The 18,108-nt window shown below is 43.5% G+C and overlaps 1 protein-coding gene across 2 annotated transcripts in view; it reads left to right on the forward strand.

The window, feature by feature from the left end:
• Positions 1-14,045: 14,045 nt before the first annotated feature.
• LOC112238394 (protein O-mannosyl-transferase TMTC2-like) overlaps positions 14,046-18,108 on the forward strand; it is a 98,770-nt gene continuing 94,707 nt past the window's right edge. For both annotated transcript variants that reach the window (XM_042318536.1, XM_042318537.1), the window contains exon 1: positions 14,046-14,443. In XM_042318536.1, the coding sequence (XP_042174470.1) occupies positions 14,361-14,443 (83 nt within the window). In that variant the 5' untranslated portion in view covers positions 14,046-14,360. The remainder of the gene's footprint in view (positions 14,444-18,108) is intronic.

Genomic DNA, 18,108 nt, shown 5'->3' on the forward strand with positions numbered 1-18,108 from the left:
TCAACATCCCCCAGTAAGACTTCAACAACCCCCAGTAAGACTTCAACACCCCCAGTAAGACTTCAACACCCCCCAGTAAGACTTCAACACCCCCCAGTAAGACTTCAACACCCCCAGTAAGACTTCAACACTCCCCCAGTAAGACTTCAACACCCCCAGTAAGACTTCAACCTCCCCAGTAAGACTTCAACACCCCCAGTAAAAGACGTCAACACCCCCAGTAAGAATTCAACACCCCCAGTAAGACTTCCACACCCCCAGTAAGACTTCAACACCCCCAGTAAGACTTCAACACCCCCCAGTAGGATTTCAACACCCCCAGTAAGACTTCAACACCCCCAGTAAGACTTCAACACCCCCAGTAAGACTTCCACACACCCACAGTAAGACTTCCACACCCCCAGTAAGACTTCAACACCCCCCAGTAAGACTTCCACACCCCACCAGTAAGACTTCTTCACCCCCAGTAAGACTTCTTCACCCCCCAGTAAGACTTCAACACCCCCCAGTAAGACTTCACCACCCCCAGTAAGACTTCAACACCCCCCAGTAAGACTTCCACACCCCCAGTAAGACTTCCACCCCCCAGTAAGACTTCCACACCCCCAGTAAGACTTCACCAACCCCAGTAAGACTTCCACACCCCCAGTAAGACTTTACTACCCCCCAGTAAGACTTCCACACCCCCAGTAAGACTTCCACCCCCCAGTAAGACTTCCACACCCCCAGTAAGACTTCACCAACCCCAGTAAGACTTCCACACCCCCAGTAAGACTTTACCACCCCCCAGTAAGACTTCCACACCCCCAGTAAGACTTCCACACCCCCAGTAAGACTTCCACACCCCCAGTAAGACTTCACCACCCACCAGTAAGACTTCAACAACCCAGTAAGACTTCCACCCCCCAGTAAGACTTCCACACCCCCAGTAAGACTTCCACCCCCCAGTAAGACTTCAACACCCCCCCAGTAAGACTTCAACACCAGATTAAAACAGTGGAAACACAAGCTCCTGTCTTGGAGGAGTCTGGGTTGAGAAAGAAATCCCAAGTGAACATGAGAAGATGAGAACACTTGTTTTCCTCAGAGCAGGACAGAGTGAACTGAGCGTTCACTATTGTCCTGAAAGACCAGGGTCATTTCCTCTACGTTGCCATCAACACTCTAATTTGTCTCTGTCCTCATAGCTCAGTCATCGGAACTACGTTCCGACTCTGTCTGCATCTTCATATCCCAGGGCTTTATTTTTACCTCCGAAACAGATGAAGATGGAGAACCGAAGGCCTGTGGTATGTCTGTGCAGTGTTGAGGTCCTGCTCTGTGCACCGCGTTGACACTCCATACCAGTGGCCAAACCAGCTTACCCCGGCGGCCGTTGCTGGAGTAGTTCAAGATGTGAATGTTGCCGATTTATGACCTCAACGTTGCAAGGTTCTCCGGGTTGTCTTGTGAATCATGTTCTGTTGACCTGTCCTACCACCAGCTCACACGCAACATGGACTGTACAGTATCGTACACACACACACACACACACACACACACACACACACACAGGAAACAGCCTCCATAAAAGAGATGGCTCTCTTTTGAGAGCCATACCGCAATCGGCAATTGGTACAATTTCCTGACTTCACATGTAATGGGAAAGAGGAAAAAGGTTCAGGATATGGCGAAGGATGCACTGAGGACTACTGAGGGACAAAAATAGAGAGTGGATGGAAAACAGTCAAGACTCCCATCTCCGGCTGACTTTTCCTCTGTAAGATGGGATCAAGAGCAAACATCAGAGGAGGGAAAAATAGGGAGGAGACGAATGCATGCGCCAAGGACCTCTGTCACCACCTCGTGTCATCAACCATTCACACGCCACTGTTTGAGAAAAATGTTTCCATTTCAGTCACTTCTTGGCAAAACACCAGACACAAAGACCTGTCGACTCCTTCATTTGAAAAATGTGTTTGTGGTTCCTGCAGTGGAGCCACCTGCTGTGGAGTGGAGCCAGGATGCAACCTTGTTTTGCTATTGTCCAACCTCAGTAGCCTTTTCACTACGTTTTTACAGTGTTGTTGCAATGTTTACCAAAAGACCTGGCTAATATAAATGTAATATGATTGAATGACTGACTAGACGGCATTTGTTACATTCAGCTGCCTTCTCGGAGGACGATTCTGTTGCCACATAGGGAGTGGGGAGAAGGAGGGGTTTCTGAGTGTGCAGTAGCTTTAGGACTGTCGTTTTGATCTGGCCAGTGCTCTCATCTGTTCATAAAGCTGCATTGAATGATTCAACTGAAGACAATTGAAAAGGTTATACTACACTCAGAAGCTATCTCTGCTATTTGAACATCAGCCATTGACTAATATCGTCAATGTCAGACATCATTAGATACAGACCTAAGCCTGAACTGAGAATCAACATCAGATGAATGAAATATGTTGCTGACTACGGTATGAGGAGTCATCACCGAACTTGGCAACATGTTACTTGACACCCAGTGTCATAACACATTATAACCGTATCATAATATGTCATAACAGCTGACATAACTTGTTATAATATGATCATAACACTGTCATGACACATATATTTAGATCTGTTGTGACATATACAGCCTTATTCTAAAATGGATGAAATAGTTTTTCTTCCTCATCAATTTACACACAATACCCCATAATGACATTTACATAAGTATTCAGTCCCTTTACTTTGTTGAAGCACCTTTGGCAGCGATTACAGCCTTGAGTCTTCTTGGGTATGACGCTACAAGCATGTCACACCTGTATTTGGGGAGTTTCTCACATTCTTCTCTGCAGATCCTCTCAAGATCTGTCAGGTTGGATGGGGAGCGTTGCTGCACAGCTATTTTCAGGTCAAGTCCAGGCTCTGGCTGGGCCACTCAAGGACATTCAGAGACTTGTCCCGAAGCCACTCCTGCATTGTCTTGGCTGTGTGTTTGGGGTTGTTGTCCTGTTGGAAGGTGAACATTTTCCCCAGTCTGAGGTCCTGAGTGCTCTGGAGCAGGTTTTCATCAAGGATCTCTGATAAACACCCCCACATCATGACGCTGCAACTACCATGCTTCACCGTAGGATGGTGCCAGGTTTCCTCCAGATGTGACGCTTGGCATCCAGGCCAGAGAATATTGGTTCTCATGGTCTGACAGTCCTTTAGGTGCCTTTTGGCAAACTCCAAGTGGGCTGTCATCTGCCTTTTACTGAGGAGTGGCTTCTGTCTGGCCACTCTGCCATAAAGGCCTGATTGGTGGAGTGCTGCAGAGATGGTTGTCCTTCTGGAAGTTTCTCCCATCTCCACAGAGGAACTCTGGAGGTCTGTTAGAGTGACAATCGGGTTCTTGGTCACCTCCCTGACCATGGCCCTTCTCTCCCGATTCCTCAGTTTGGGCGGCCAGCTCTAGGATTGTGTTGGATTGTGTTGAGTCTTGGTGGTTCCAAACTTCTTCCATTTAAGAATGATGGAGGCCACTGTGTTCTTGGGGAACTTCAATGCTGCAGAAATGTATTGGTACCCTTCCCCAGATCTGTGCCTGTCTCAAGCTCTACGGACAATTCCTTCGACCTCATGGCTTGGTATTTGCTCTGACATGCACTATCATTTGTGGGACCTTAAATAGACAGGTGTGTGCCTTTCCAAATCATGTCCAATGGTGGACTCCAATCAACTTGTAGAAACATCTCAAGGATGATCAACGGAAACAGGATTCACCTGAGCTCCTTTTCGAGTCTCATAGCAAAGGGTCTGAGTACTTATTTAAATATTATTTCAGTTTTTTTATTTGTAATAAATTTTCAATTTTGTAAAAAAAAATGTAAGTCTTTTGCTTTGTCATTATGGGGTATTGTGTGTAAATTGATGAGACATAAAAAAAAGATATATACTTTAGAATAAGGCTGTAACGTAACAACATGTGGAATGTGTTGAATACTTTCCAAATGCACTGTCCATGATAGGCCAATCTGGCTTATATTATTATGATATTCATAATGCTTCGTGACAGTGTCATAGTGTCATAGTGTATTTTTGTTGAAGAAAAGTAACTATGTTATAATATGTCATTACAGCTGACATAACTTGTCATAACCTGTCATACTACGGTCATAACACTGTCATGACCCATATATAAACACCTGTTGTGACATATATTGCGTTATTTTATGGCTGGTTATGACACCTACTGTACATAAGAGTCTCAAAACCTACATTTATTCAAATGTATTTTTTCCTTACCAAGAAGTTTCCTTTTGTTTGAAAGTTTGTTTCTTAAATCCTTTGTTAGTGTTGTAATGAATTGTTTACAGTCATGTTTTTTTTTTAAATCATATTTTAAATAACTTTTGAAGCATTATGACCATCCTGTGTCACTTTACCTGGACTAAGAAAATACACTTTATGACACTGTCATGAAGCATTATGACCATCCTGTGTCACTTTACCTGGACTAAGAAAATACACTTTATGACACTGTCATGAAGCATTATGACCATCCGGTGTCACTTTACTTGGACTAAGAAGCGTTATGACCATCCGGTGTCACTTTACCTGGACTAAGAAAATACACTTTATGAGACTGTCATGAAGCATTATGACCATCCGGTGTCACTTTACCTGGACTAAGAAGCGTTTGACCATCCGGTGTCACTTTACTTGACTAAGAAGCGTTATGACCATCCGGTGTCACTTTACTTGTACTAAGAAGCATTATGACCATCCGGTGTCACTTTACTTGTACTAAGAAGCGTTATGACCATCCGGTGTCACTTTACTTGTACTAAGAAGCATTATGACCATCCGGTGTCACTTTACTTGGACTAAGAAGCGTTTTGACCATCCGGTGTCACTTTACTAGGACTAAGAAGCGTTATGACCATCATAATCATATAAGCCAGATAGGCCTATCACGTACCTGCCCTTATATCAGTCAAAAAGACGGTGTAGGTGTCATAACCAGCAATAAAATAACTACTGTGGGTTTTTATATTCTTATGCAGGTGTCAAAAACAGCCATAAAATAACACAATATATGTCACAACAGATCTAAACATGTGTCATGACAGTGTTATAACCATACTATAACAGGCTATGACAAGTTATGTAATCTGTTATAACATATTATGACATGGTTATGGCCGTGCTGGTTGTCAAGTAAAGTGTTACCATGATGTGTAAACTTGTTGTTTAATGCACACTCCGGATGGTCAAGCTGGTAAAAGTGGAAGCAGGAAGGAAATGCATGACATGCCTTATCAGAAATCAGCAATTCATATGACGCTTACTGCTGCACTCGAGTAAACAAGAAAGGAGAGAGAGAGAGAGAGAGAGAGAGAAAGAAAGAAAGAAAGAAAGAAAGAAAGAAAGAAAGAAAGAAAGAAAGAAAGAAAGAAAGAAAGAAAGAAAGAAAGAAAGAAAGAAAGAAGTGAGAGAGAGTCAGAGAAAGTCAGTTTATTCTCAGTTTGGTGGCCAAATAGGAAGTTTGGCGGTGGAAAGAGCCATTTACAAATCAGAGGCCCTGACACTAGTATCCCTTACACACACATATATGTCAACGCACACACACAGGCATGCACACGTGTCCACACACACCCACACTTTCCACACACACGCCCATCCTTAATGTCTTATGACATCTGTCTGACAGTAATCACGGTGCGTCGTCCTGTTTTCATTGTTAGGACTGGAAACAGCCTTTTTGAAGACAAGCTCTGCCAGAAACCACCACAGAGGGAAGTCAAGAGAGACAAAAATAACTCTGCCGACCATCACACCTTCCAATCACACAAACTGGGCTATATCGAGCCAGATGTAATGGGTTGTTCTATGAGAGTGGATGTTTGGACGTATTTTGTGACAGACGTGTACGTCATGTTCTATCTCAGAATGTGTGTGTGCGTTTCTCTGTCATCATTATGGGTGAAGTCAGAGTAGAATGAGACTAAGGCTGTGTTTACACAGGCAGCCCAATTCTGATCTTTGACCATTCAGATCTGAAAAAGATCTGATGTGAAACAAATCTGATGTGATTGGTCAAAGACCTATTAGTAGAACAAAAATATCAGAATTGGGCTGCCTGTGTAAATGTAGCCTACGATATGGTACGCAGACACAAATGTTCTACACACATTGCAACATACAACACAGTGACACGTGTGTAAGGAACTACAACACTGCAAGGTAAAGATGTACTGCAGGCCAAGTCAATGTTTGAGTTTGAACCCTGTTGCCCTGAACAAGCTCTGCTGAGTCTGAGCAAGAACATGCAGGCTGGACTTCGTTATGGAAAAGATCCCGATAACAATATTAATGCAGAGGACAACCATCAAATATTTCCTAATCAAAATATTTACCCTAATTCACATTTTCCGTTCATCTCTCCATTCTCCTCATAACATGTTGGCTGTGTTGAACATTCTTCCAGATGAATATCAAATGAAACAGATGTAAAGCATGGAAAATAGGGACCATCCGTCTTTATGAATGGTGTGGAGTTTATACATGTACAAACACACACACACACACATACTCATACCACTTTGTATGACAAACAACTGCAGGAAATTGAACACACGAGAATTCCAATACCCCATATTCACTAAGCTCTTTAAATTCCACACATTGTTAAAGGGTTTACTTCCTGTAATTTGACCTATCAGAAGGAAGCTATCGCCTCATATTTCTCAGGGCAGCTGTTGTGTGTCGTGACACCAGAACCGATAGCCATGGCTGTCTGAATATTACTGATAGGCACTTTGGCCTAATGGGCCGTTCTAAGTGTATCAATCTGTGGTTTGAAAATAGTGTCAAGTCTTATTGCTGGTGGTTATTAAGGTTTAGTGTTTCTCCTTGAATTGATGGGGAACACAGAGGTTCAGTGGATGTAATGAGGAGGGTTGGATTACAAAAACTGCTCCTAATAAAACATGGTAATGTGAAGTGTGCAGCACACATGGTGATGGAACAGGTGGGCTTTGGCCTGTATTTCATCATGACTTGGAAAATGACTGTGACATTTTGGCTCTGTATAATGATTTTTTAAGAGAGAAATATCCATCCTCAGACGTCAGACGGATAACACAGTTATATTCTAACTATTTACCTTTATATTACAAAGAAAGTTTAACGGGAAAACTTTCTAAATTGAATTCATTTGTGAAGGGAAAGTTTAGTAACTAAAAGAAAATAAGATTGAGTTAGGGCTACTTTCCATGGATTTGCTTTTCTTTCATGGAAGAAAAATAACAATTGAAATAGAAACCTACACACAAGATTTGACAGCTATAACTCAGAGGCTTTCAGTCATGCATTTAGCTCTAATTTGAGAAGTTATTTGACTACGTTATGATTATAAATGAAGATCAACAAAGCCTCAATTAGGAGCTTGATTTCTCTAAGCCAAATCCAAACAGTCCAAACCATCACAGCAGAGCCTTTTACACAGACGCATTTCTCATATTCATGTCAACGTTAAACGTAGGCTGTGTCACCTAGGTTCGGTTTAACTAACACCCTCGTCTTATCAGGCCCATAAAGGGAGGCTTGTTATTTGTGTGGAATATAAACGTTCTGGATATGCTGTGTTAACGTTCTGGATATGCTGTGTTAACGTTCTGGATATGCTGTGTTAACGTTCTGGATATACTGTGTTAACGTTCTGGATATACTGTGTTAACGTTATGGATATTATTCTGACTGTTTTGTTTTGATATTACTGATTTGGGTTCAGATTCATTCTAATTAGAGTTTAAACTATTTCTGTGAGGGAGTGGCTCAAGCTGTGTGGTTACGATTGTGATTTTCCTCTTTCCTGTCTGATGCTTATCTAGCGGGGATGAAAAAGCAGCAGTCTTGAACAAATAGCTAAAATACACATAGGGAAATGATCATTAGCCACTTAGGATGGGTAAAAGAGAGGGGAAATCCTTAAAATAGGCTACTACCAACCGCAATTAAAGGGATTTTAAACATAAGTGGGAATAGACAGTACTATGCTTATTTGTGTAAGGTTCCACCTTCCACTTTGTTTGATGTCCTTATGTATAAACGTTTTGGGCCTGTATTCAATAAGTCTTTTAGCATATGAGTACTGACCTGCTATCAGACTTTTAAATGATAATGAACAAGAGAGTGGACCTGATCCTCGATCAGCACTCCAACTCAGTCTGAGACGCTTTGTGAATATGGGCCCTGAAGACGTAAATACATGTCTGCCCTCTCTCTGGCTTACAGAGGTTTGGTCTTCATGCAGGTGCATCATCTTTCTTTATATATCTTATAATAGTATACTTAAGCAATCAGGCCCGAGAAGTTGTGGTATATGGCCAAAATACCCATGGCTAAGGGCTGTTCTTAAGCACGACGCAACACAGAGTGCCTTGACACAGCCCTTAGCCATGGTATATTGGCCACATATCACAAACCCCTGAGGTGCCTTATTGCTATTATAAACTGGTTACCAACGTGATTAGAGCAGTTAAAATAAATGTTTTGTCATACCCATGGTATATATATATATTTGACCTTTATTTAACTAGGCAAGTCCCAGACAAGTCCCAGACAGACTAAATAACTTTTTTGCTCGCTTTGAGGACAATACAGTGCCACTGACACGGCCCGCTACCAAAACCTGCGGACTCTCCTTCACTGCAGCCGACATGAGTAAAACATTTAAACGTGTTAACCCTCGCAAGGCTGCAGGCCCAGACGGCATCCCCAGCCGCGTCCTCAAAGCATGCGCAGACCAGCTGGCTGGTGTTTACGGACATATTCAATCAATCCTTATCCCAGTCTGCTGTTCCCACATGCTTCAAGAGGGCCAATATTGTTCCTGTTCCCAAGAAAGCTAAGGTAACTGAGCTAAACGACTACCGCCCCGTAGCACTCACTTCCGTCATCATGAAGTGCTTTGAGAGACTAGTCAAGGACCATATCACCTCCACCCTACCTGACACCCTAGACCCACTCCAATTTGCTTACCGCCCCAATAGGTCCACAGACGACGCAATCGCAACCACACTGCACACTGCCCTAACCCATCTGGACAAGAGGAATACCTATGTGAGAATGCTGTTCATCGACTACAGCTCAGCATTTAACACCATAGTACCCTCCAAACTCGTCATCAAGCTCGAGACCCTGGGTCTCGACCCCACCCTGTGCAACTGGGTACTGGACTTCCTGACGGGCCGCCCCCAGGTGGTGAGAGGCTAGGTAACAACATCTCCACCTCGCTGATCCTCAACACTGGGGCCCCACAAGGGTGCGTTCTGAGCCCTCTCCTGTACTCCCTGTTCACCCACGACTGCATGGCCATGCACGCCTCCAACTCAATTATCAAGTTTGCGGACAACACAACAGTGGTAGGCTTGATTACCAACAGCGACGAGACGGCCTACAGGGAGTAGGTGAGGGCCCTCGGAGTGTGGTGTCAGGAAAATAACCTCACACTCAACGTCAACAAAACAAAGGAGATGATTGTGGACTTCAGGAAACAGCAGAGGGAGCACCCCCCTAGCCACATCGACGGGACAGTAGTGGAGAGGGTAGTAAGTTTCAAGTTCCTCGGCATACACATCACGGACAAATTGAAATGGTCCACCCACACAGACAGCGTTGTGGAGAAGGCGCAGCAGCGCCTCTTCAACCTCAGGAGGCTGAAGAAATTTGGCTTGTCACCAAAAGCACTCACAAACTTCTACAGATGCACAATCAAGAGCATCCTGTCGGGCTGTATCACTGCCTGGTACGGCAACTGCTCCGCCCATAACCGTAAGGCTCTCCAGAGGGTAGTGAGGTCTGCACAACACATCACCGGGGGCAAACTACCTGCTCTCCAGGACACCTACACCACCCGATGTCACAGGAAGGCCATAAAGATCATCAAGGACAACAACCACCGAGCCACTGCCTGTTCACCCCGCTATCATCCAGAAGGCGAGGTCAGTACAGGTGCATCAAAGCAGGGACCGAGAGACTGAAAAACAGCTTCTATCTCAAGGCCATCAGACTGTTTTCAACAGCCACCACTAACATTGAGTGGCTGCTGCCAACATACTGACTCATCTCTAGCCACTTTAATAACAGAAATGTATGTAAAAAATGTATCACTAGCCACTTTAAACAATGCCACTTAATATAATGTTTACATACCCTACATTACTCATCTCATATGTATATATATATATATATATATATACTGTACTCTATATCATCTACTGCATCTTGCCATCTTTATGTAATACATGTATCACTAGCTACTTTAAACTATGCAGCTTTATGTTTATATACCCTACATTACTCATCTCATATGTATATACTGTACTCGATACCATCTACTGCATCTTGCCTATGCCGTTCTGTACCATCACTCATTCATATATCATATATCTATGTACATATTCTTTATCCCATTACACTTGTGTGTATAAGGTAGTAGTTTTGGAATTGTTAGCTAGATTACTCGTTGGTTATTACTGCATTGTCGGAACTAGAAGCACAAGCATTTCGCTACACTCGCATTAACATCTGCTAACCATGTGTATGTGACAAATAAAATTTGATTTGATTTATGAACAAATTCTTATTTTCAATGACAGCCTAGGAACAGTGCCTTGTTAGGGGCAGAACGACAGATTTTTACCTTGTCAGCTCGGGTATTCGGTTACTAGTCCAACGCTCTAACCACTAGGCTACCTGCTGCCCTGATGGTCTGATGGTCTGATATACCATGGCGGTCAGCCAATCAGCATTCAGGGCTCGAACCACCCAGTTTATAATTGTCTTTAATAATGCAATGCCAATAGATCCATTGATGCTTTTGCACTACGCCCTCTGTGGGTGAATGTGTGCAGTTACAGTACTTGTTGTTTTATAAAAGGCTGCAGCAGCACCTTAAAGGCGCGTGGGTAGCCTAGTGGTTAGAGTGTTGGACTAGTAACTGGAAGGTTGCAAGTTCAAATCCCCGAGTTGACAAGGTACAAATCTGTCGTTCTGCCCCTGAACAGGCAGTTAACCCACTGTTCCAAGGCCATCATTGAAAATAAGAATTTGTTCTTAACTGACTTGCCTAGTTAAATAAAGGTAAAAATAAAAGGTCCTCATGTATGATTAAAGGTAGACTCAGTGAAATGATGTTGCCACGAGCAGCTCTGCAGATATTCTGATGAGTGAGATGCAGGACAGTAGGACACACAGTATCTGCCCACATGCACAAGTTGGTTTCAAACTGTTACAGCGTGGTAGGTGTAGGACCAAAACAGTGGAGAAGTCTACCCTTGCTCTTAGTTGTTGTGGAAATTGACGCACTATGCTGTTTACTTTGTGCACCCTTGTCATATTGCTGAGTGTACCTTTAAGGGGGAGTGTTTGGTGAAGAACAAATGACTCTACACCAATACACATGATGAACAAGGATAGGGATACCTTTAAGGGGGAGTGTTTGGTGAAGAACAAATGACTCTACACATGATGAACAAGGATAGGGATACCTTTAATGGGGAGTGTTTGGTGAAGAACAAATGACTCTACACATGATGAACAAGGATAGGGATACCTTTGGGCAAAACGAAAACAATATGTTTCAAAGATATGGAGAGCTTCTAGTTACCCGTCTAAAATGGTTGTCAGTCAGTGGTTTGAACAGAAGAAACCAGAGTACGGTGAATGAATCAATGTAACAATTGTGTTTTAACAAGTGAAAAATAAGAGGTAAAAATATCACACACATGGTTTTAATGTGCAAATGTGGATTTTTTTACGTGCAAATACTTGCAGATGTGGAAAACAATGTATTTTTTGACTATGGCAACATCTGCCATTGAGGACAGACTCCATGACCGCACCACATTCTATAGTCTGTTACCAGTCAAATGACAAAGAAACAAAGAATGAAAGAAAAAAAGTGTTGTTTTGCCTTCTACCAAAAACGGAGACTTAAAGAGCAGACTGAATATTCATTAGCCCTGCAGGATGTAATTAGATCAGTGAGTGTAAACACCAGTAATAGGTTTTTTTCACCCTGGGCTGTTTACGTTCAGAGCAGGAATTGGTCTTTTTTTCCCCTCCACAAATCCCGTAATCACCCCTTAGTCCCGATGGGGTTGTAGCCTATATAGTCAGGCCAGGTTGCTATGTTCATTTCCTTAAGTCCTGAATGTAGGCTTAGTTATTAAATATAATCCATACAGTTTTATTAGGGGCTAGACCAGTGGTTCCCTACTCCAGTCCTCCAGTACACTCAACCACACACATTTTTGTTGTAGCTCCAGACAAGCACACCTGATTCAACGTGAGTTTGTCCGGGGTTACAACACAAATGTGTACCATTCGGTGTACTCGACTGGAGTTGGGAACCACTGGGTTAGACTCCTGCTTAAGTCTACTTCAGTTTCCACTTTCCTGCGGAGACGGTAACAGAAAATGTATTTTGGGGAAAAGAAACCTTCCAACCGGTTTGACTCCAGTCCTGGCGTATCATACGATAAAAACACATGTCTGGTGGAGCCTAGAGGTCTACATATCCATGGTTTTTCATGGATGGTGTCTCTTCCTGAAAAATTAAAGGAGAGCTGCACACTCTAGGAGCTCAGAAGCAATCATTTTATAACCAACGTTTCGACAGAAAAGCTGTCTTCATCAGGGTATGGTGTCTCTTCCTCTCTTCTTTCCAACCCAAAACCAGGGGCCGTGTCCCCTTCTCATGTGTCACATGGCTCCAACAGGGAATGATGGGAAAGAGGAAGCATCTCCCCATCAACTAGGGGCAAGGGAAACAAAACAAGGCTAAAGGTTCAACCGTAAAGGTTCTGTTGTGGTCAGGGGGGGTTGGGGGTCATGTTCAGGGTCAATGGATGAGAGCGTTAGAAACCCTCTCTCTCTCTCTCTCTCTCTCTCTCTCTCTCTCTCTCTCTCTCTCTCTCTCTCTCTCTCTCTCTCTCTCTCTCTCTCTCTCTCTCTCTCTAAACCCTCTCCAGTGGGTATTACGGTCCTTACAGTCTCCCCTCCGTCTCGTGCCATCTGTTTTCCCTCTCTTTCGTTCTCCCCTCTCTCTTTCCTGGGCTGTGGTGGATTTGCACTCACAGAGTTCCGACAGGAGAACAGGCCCGGGCCCAGCTGGTGCCCAGTGGGGCCTCGCCATTTGCAGCATGGTTTTCAAGCCACATGCTCGCCAGGATGAATCATATACAACAACAACGCCTCACAATATTGATCCTCCTCCTCGCCGCAGGGTGATACTACAGTTCATTAATCATCACCTCTCTATCTATTCATCTACCCCTCTTTTTCTCTCCCCTTTAGCTCCCTCTTTATCGCTCATAGCTCTCTCTCTCTCGTGCTCTTCACCTTATATTTACCTCTCTCTACCTCCCTCTCTCATTCCCTTTTCTCCCTATCCATCTGTCTCTCTCCCTCTCTCTCTAGGGTTCCTCCCTCTCTCTTGTAGCTCCACAGGCGCCACTGTATAACCAATTAATCAATGCTATGCAGAAACATACAGTAAAACAGGATCATTTAATATAGTGGGTCCATTTACATTGAACAGAATCAACACTCTAGACTTTTGAACACACTTCACCATTGAGGGGGGTTTGCAGGAGGCCAGACATCAACAGACTGGGGCTTTGTCTGTTGTGGGGATAAGGCATAACTGTCATTAGTTAAAAGGGCCATACATGCATGCTACAGCTTAGGCTATATATAAATCACATATATAGGCTATATTTGCTTAAACATATTCAATAAAACCCACAGTCAATCATTTTAATAAAAACATGACATTGGCATTGTTTTTGAATACATAGTTAGACAAAAAAAGCTATTCCTATTTTACAAACTGGCAGCTATGGTATCTTTATATGACAGTGGGCTGGTTTATTTAGGCAGGCTAGTGCCCTGAATATATGATTCGTGAGGCAAGAGTGCGTTAAATAAATAGCCTACGTATTTAAGCACCTATCACCTCTCTCAATGCTACGAGCTCGACCATTGAGAGCGGAGGAGGGGCTTTGCACATGCTCACTGTCTCTAAAACCACACGCGGCTCCTACCAGTGAGTATCTGTGACGCGGGTGAGGATGCAAGCACAGAGAAGAGCGAAATGCACTCAGCTGTACGCTAACCAGGAGGCATGCCGCCCTAGTTTAGTCTCAAAATAGCTCTGACCCGACACGGCGCAAAATGGGTTAAAAGGAATATGGCCTGGATCGCGCAAACTTTCAGACACTTTGCTTGTACATGGGATTGGGTCTCTTAGTGTTACGGAGCGGCCAAATGAGGAGAGGAGACAATACAGAAACGGAAATTCGCATCTAGTATTTTTCTTTACTTTCCCCACCCTATTCTCTTTTTAAGACATGATTACAGAGTTGGTGTGTAGCGCGGTGGCATTGATCCTCTATCTCAACACACTGAACGCGGATTTCTGCTACGATGACAGGTACGACCTCCCGTAGAGCCGTACCTATGGCAACATCATCAGCTCCACTTGTCTGTCATCTTTACAGTCTCAAAACCCCCTCGGGTGCAAGCAGTTTCTCGAGGTTCGCTGCGTGTCTGGGTGTTTGCATGTTCCATTGTCTATTCATGCTTATTTGTGTTATTCCATGAGAGCATTAGAGATAGAGTCATGGTTCACTCCCCTCAGAAAAGGTCACTTTGTTTAATGTAAATGCGATTCTACTTTGTTTAATGCAAATGCTTTCTCCTGTTGCATTGAACAAACAAGCTACCCAAATAGGCTATAGAGGGGTTACTTGGTATTCCATTGTTATTAAAATCAATATACTGTCGCCTACAATGACGCATGAAGTGACACAATAACAACAACGGGGATATGTAGGTTATAAGTTCATTATTATACATGGATGGTTCCTTCCTTTCTCTAATGTCGGAGTAACCAGGACATGCAGCCTCTGTCATTCTGTGACAGAGTGACGAAACGGGGACGGAGCTTCTTTGTGTTGTCAGAGCACATCCCTGACAGGAGGAGAGGGATACTAACATGCTTCTTGCCCGGTTGTAATAACGCTGCTCTCTCCGGGGAAAATATCACATTTAAATGGAAAGACATGTTATAATTAGAATATATTTGTCGAGTGCAACACGCTTGCATGGCTAAATATGTTGACACAATCCTGGAGTAGCCCATGCTTTCCAGGACTCATTGGAACGCTATTATCCAGAAAGCAAGCTGGGAGAGCAATTCATTTGGATTGCAGAACGTTTGAGACTCCAATTTGGTCCAACTTTAGTTTTAGGCATTGGGGATTGTGATGAGAAATTAAAACTACAATAATCATTATCAGAATTGTAATTAGGCTGAAAAAACGATTGCAGCCTATACTGTACTGTAAGATGAGCAAGCCTTCAATGACACACTGGGGCAGCAGGTAGCCTAGTGGTTAGAGTGTTGGGCCAGTAACTGAAAGGTTGCTAGATCAAATCACTGAGCTGACAAGGTAAACATATGTTGTTCTGCCTCTGAACAAGGCAGTTAACCCACTGTCCCTAGGCCCTCATTGTGAATAAGAATTTGTTCTTAACTGACTTGCCTACTTTAAGATTTAAAAAACAACACTCTAGTCTTAAGTTTTTTTTTCTCACTGTTTCTTGATTAAATCAATGTATCTTTGTGGCTCATCATGGGACCCTTGCTACTGGTTGAACTAAAAGCAGCAGGACTCCTACAGATGTAGGATCTTAATTTGATCACCCTGTTGTTGCAGGAAATGTCATTCACAGCAGGAAAGGCAAACTAAAATGTGTAGTCTATTCAAAGTTTAAAAAGGCTTCTAAATTTAGTAATTTCCACTTTCAAATGTCAGACTTGATTTGCCCTGACTAAACATTTATAAACCCTACAAAAATGTCCATTGATTATAATCAACACAATAATTCACATTTCCTGTTGCTGCAGGATTATTTTCCTGCTGTGAGAAACTGGTCAAATTAAAGTCCTACATCTGTATATGGGCATAAATTAGGAGGGCTCCAGGAATTCAGTGTAAAATCCCCAGAACAAATCCATTTCTCTCTATTACAGCTCACACAGATAAATCATTGTTCCAAGTTTATACACATCATACCAACAGGTTTTGTCCCTGGCCGGCGACTCCCCACTAGAGAGTTAGGAGCAGTTGGGGGCTCTGGTTAGCTTTACTAACACCTCCTTGGGGTCACAGACCCTTCACTGTTTGTCAGTACTGCTCATTGAACCCTATGTGTAGCGGGTTGCATGGCCTACTCTGTTAGAGTAATGGAGTATCCCTCTGTGTGTGTGTGTGTGTGTGTGTGTGTGTGTGTGTGTGCGTGCGTGCGCGTGCGCGAGCGTGCGTGTGTCTCATGTGCAGTGTGCAGACACTCATCGAGCAAAATCTAGAAAACGTCTCGAGATGACCGAGCCTTGTGTGTGTGTATGTGTGTGTGTGTGTGTGTGTGTGTGTGTGTGTGTGTGTGTGTGTGTGTGTGCGTGCGTGTGTGTGTGCGTGTGTGTGTGCGTGTGTGTGTGTGTTAATAAATGACGGAGAGAGAAAGAGAGAATGTGTTGAGGGTAGTCTGTCTGTCTATTTGTCTGTCTGTCAGTCCAGTTACTCTCACATTGCCGTACACTTTTCCAGGATATGAGTGACTGTCTATATGATTGCACAATTCTGAATGTACAAACGAAGCCCTCTACCAAAGCCCTCTACTGAAGCCCCTACTGAAGCCCTCTGAGCTGCCCCCAGGTGGTGACACTACCATCTCCTCCAGTGGATCCTCAACACTGGGGCCCCACATGAGGTGTCAGTGTCTAGCCCCCTCCTGTACTCCCTGTTCAAGTTCAGCACTGGTGACCCATGCTGTCCAACTCAATCATCAAGTTCACTGTGATAACACAACAGTGGTAGGCTTGATTACCAACAACAGGAAGAGACGGCCTACAGGGAGGAGGTGAGGGCCCTCAGGCCCACTGTGGTGTCAGGAAAATAACCTCACACTCAACGTCAACAAAACAAAGGAGATGATTTGACTTCAGGAAACAGCAGAGGAACACCCCCCATCCACATCGATGGAACAGTAGTGGAGAGTGTGCAATTTTAAGTTCCTCAGGGCATACACATCACAGACAAACTGAATTGGTCCACTCACACAGACAGCATCGTGAGGAAGGCGCAGCAGCGCCTCTTCAACCTCAGGAGGCTGAAGAAATTCGGCTTGTCACCAAAAGCACTCTCTGTTTTCTACAGATGCACAATCAAAGCATCCTGGCAGGGCTGTATCACCGCCTGGTATGGCAACTGCACCGCCCTCAAATGAAGGCTTACCAGAGGGTAGTGAGGTCTGCACAATCATTCTTCACGGGGGAAAAACTACCTGCCCTCCAGGACACCTACACCACCCGATGCTACAGGAAGGCCATAAAGATCATCAGGACATCAACCACCAGCCACTGCCTGTTCAGTATTTTGTCATCCATTTGGTCAGGTCAGTGACAGGTGCATCAAAGCTGGGTTTGAGACTGAAAAACAGCTTCTATCTCAAGGTTTTCAGACTGTTAAACAGCCACCACTAACATTGAGTGGCTACTGCCAACACTGTCAATGACACTGACTCTACTCCAGCCACTTTAATCATGGGAATTGATGGGAAATTATGTAAATATATCACTAGCCACTTTAAACAATGCTACCTTATATAATGTTACTTACCTACATTGTTCATCTCATTATGCATACGTCTTGATACTGTACTCTCATATCATCGACTGCATCCTTTGTAATACATGTATCACTAGCCACTTTAACTATGCCACTTGGTTTTTATACTTATCTCATATGTATATACTGTAAGGATATCATCTACTGTATCTTGCCTATGCTGCTCTGTACCATCACTCATTCATATATCCTTATGTACATATTCTTTATCCCCTTACACTGTGTATAAGACAGTAGTGGCACTTTTTTTTGGAATTGTTAGTTAGATTACTTGCTCGTTATTACTGCATTGTCGGAACTAGAAGCACAAGCATTTCGCTACACTCGCATTAACATCTGCTAACCATGTGTATGTGACAAATAAAATTTGATTTGATTTGATTTGATTTTTTACTATGACTGCTTT

Source organism: Oncorhynchus tshawytscha, unplaced genomic scaffold, assembly GCF_018296145.1.
Source record: "Oncorhynchus tshawytscha isolate Ot180627B unplaced genomic scaffold, Otsh_v2.0 Un_contig_1741_pilon_pilon, whole genome shotgun sequence".
In the NCBI taxonomy this organism is placed as follows: Eukaryota; Metazoa; Chordata; class Actinopteri; order Salmoniformes; family Salmonidae; genus Oncorhynchus; species Oncorhynchus tshawytscha.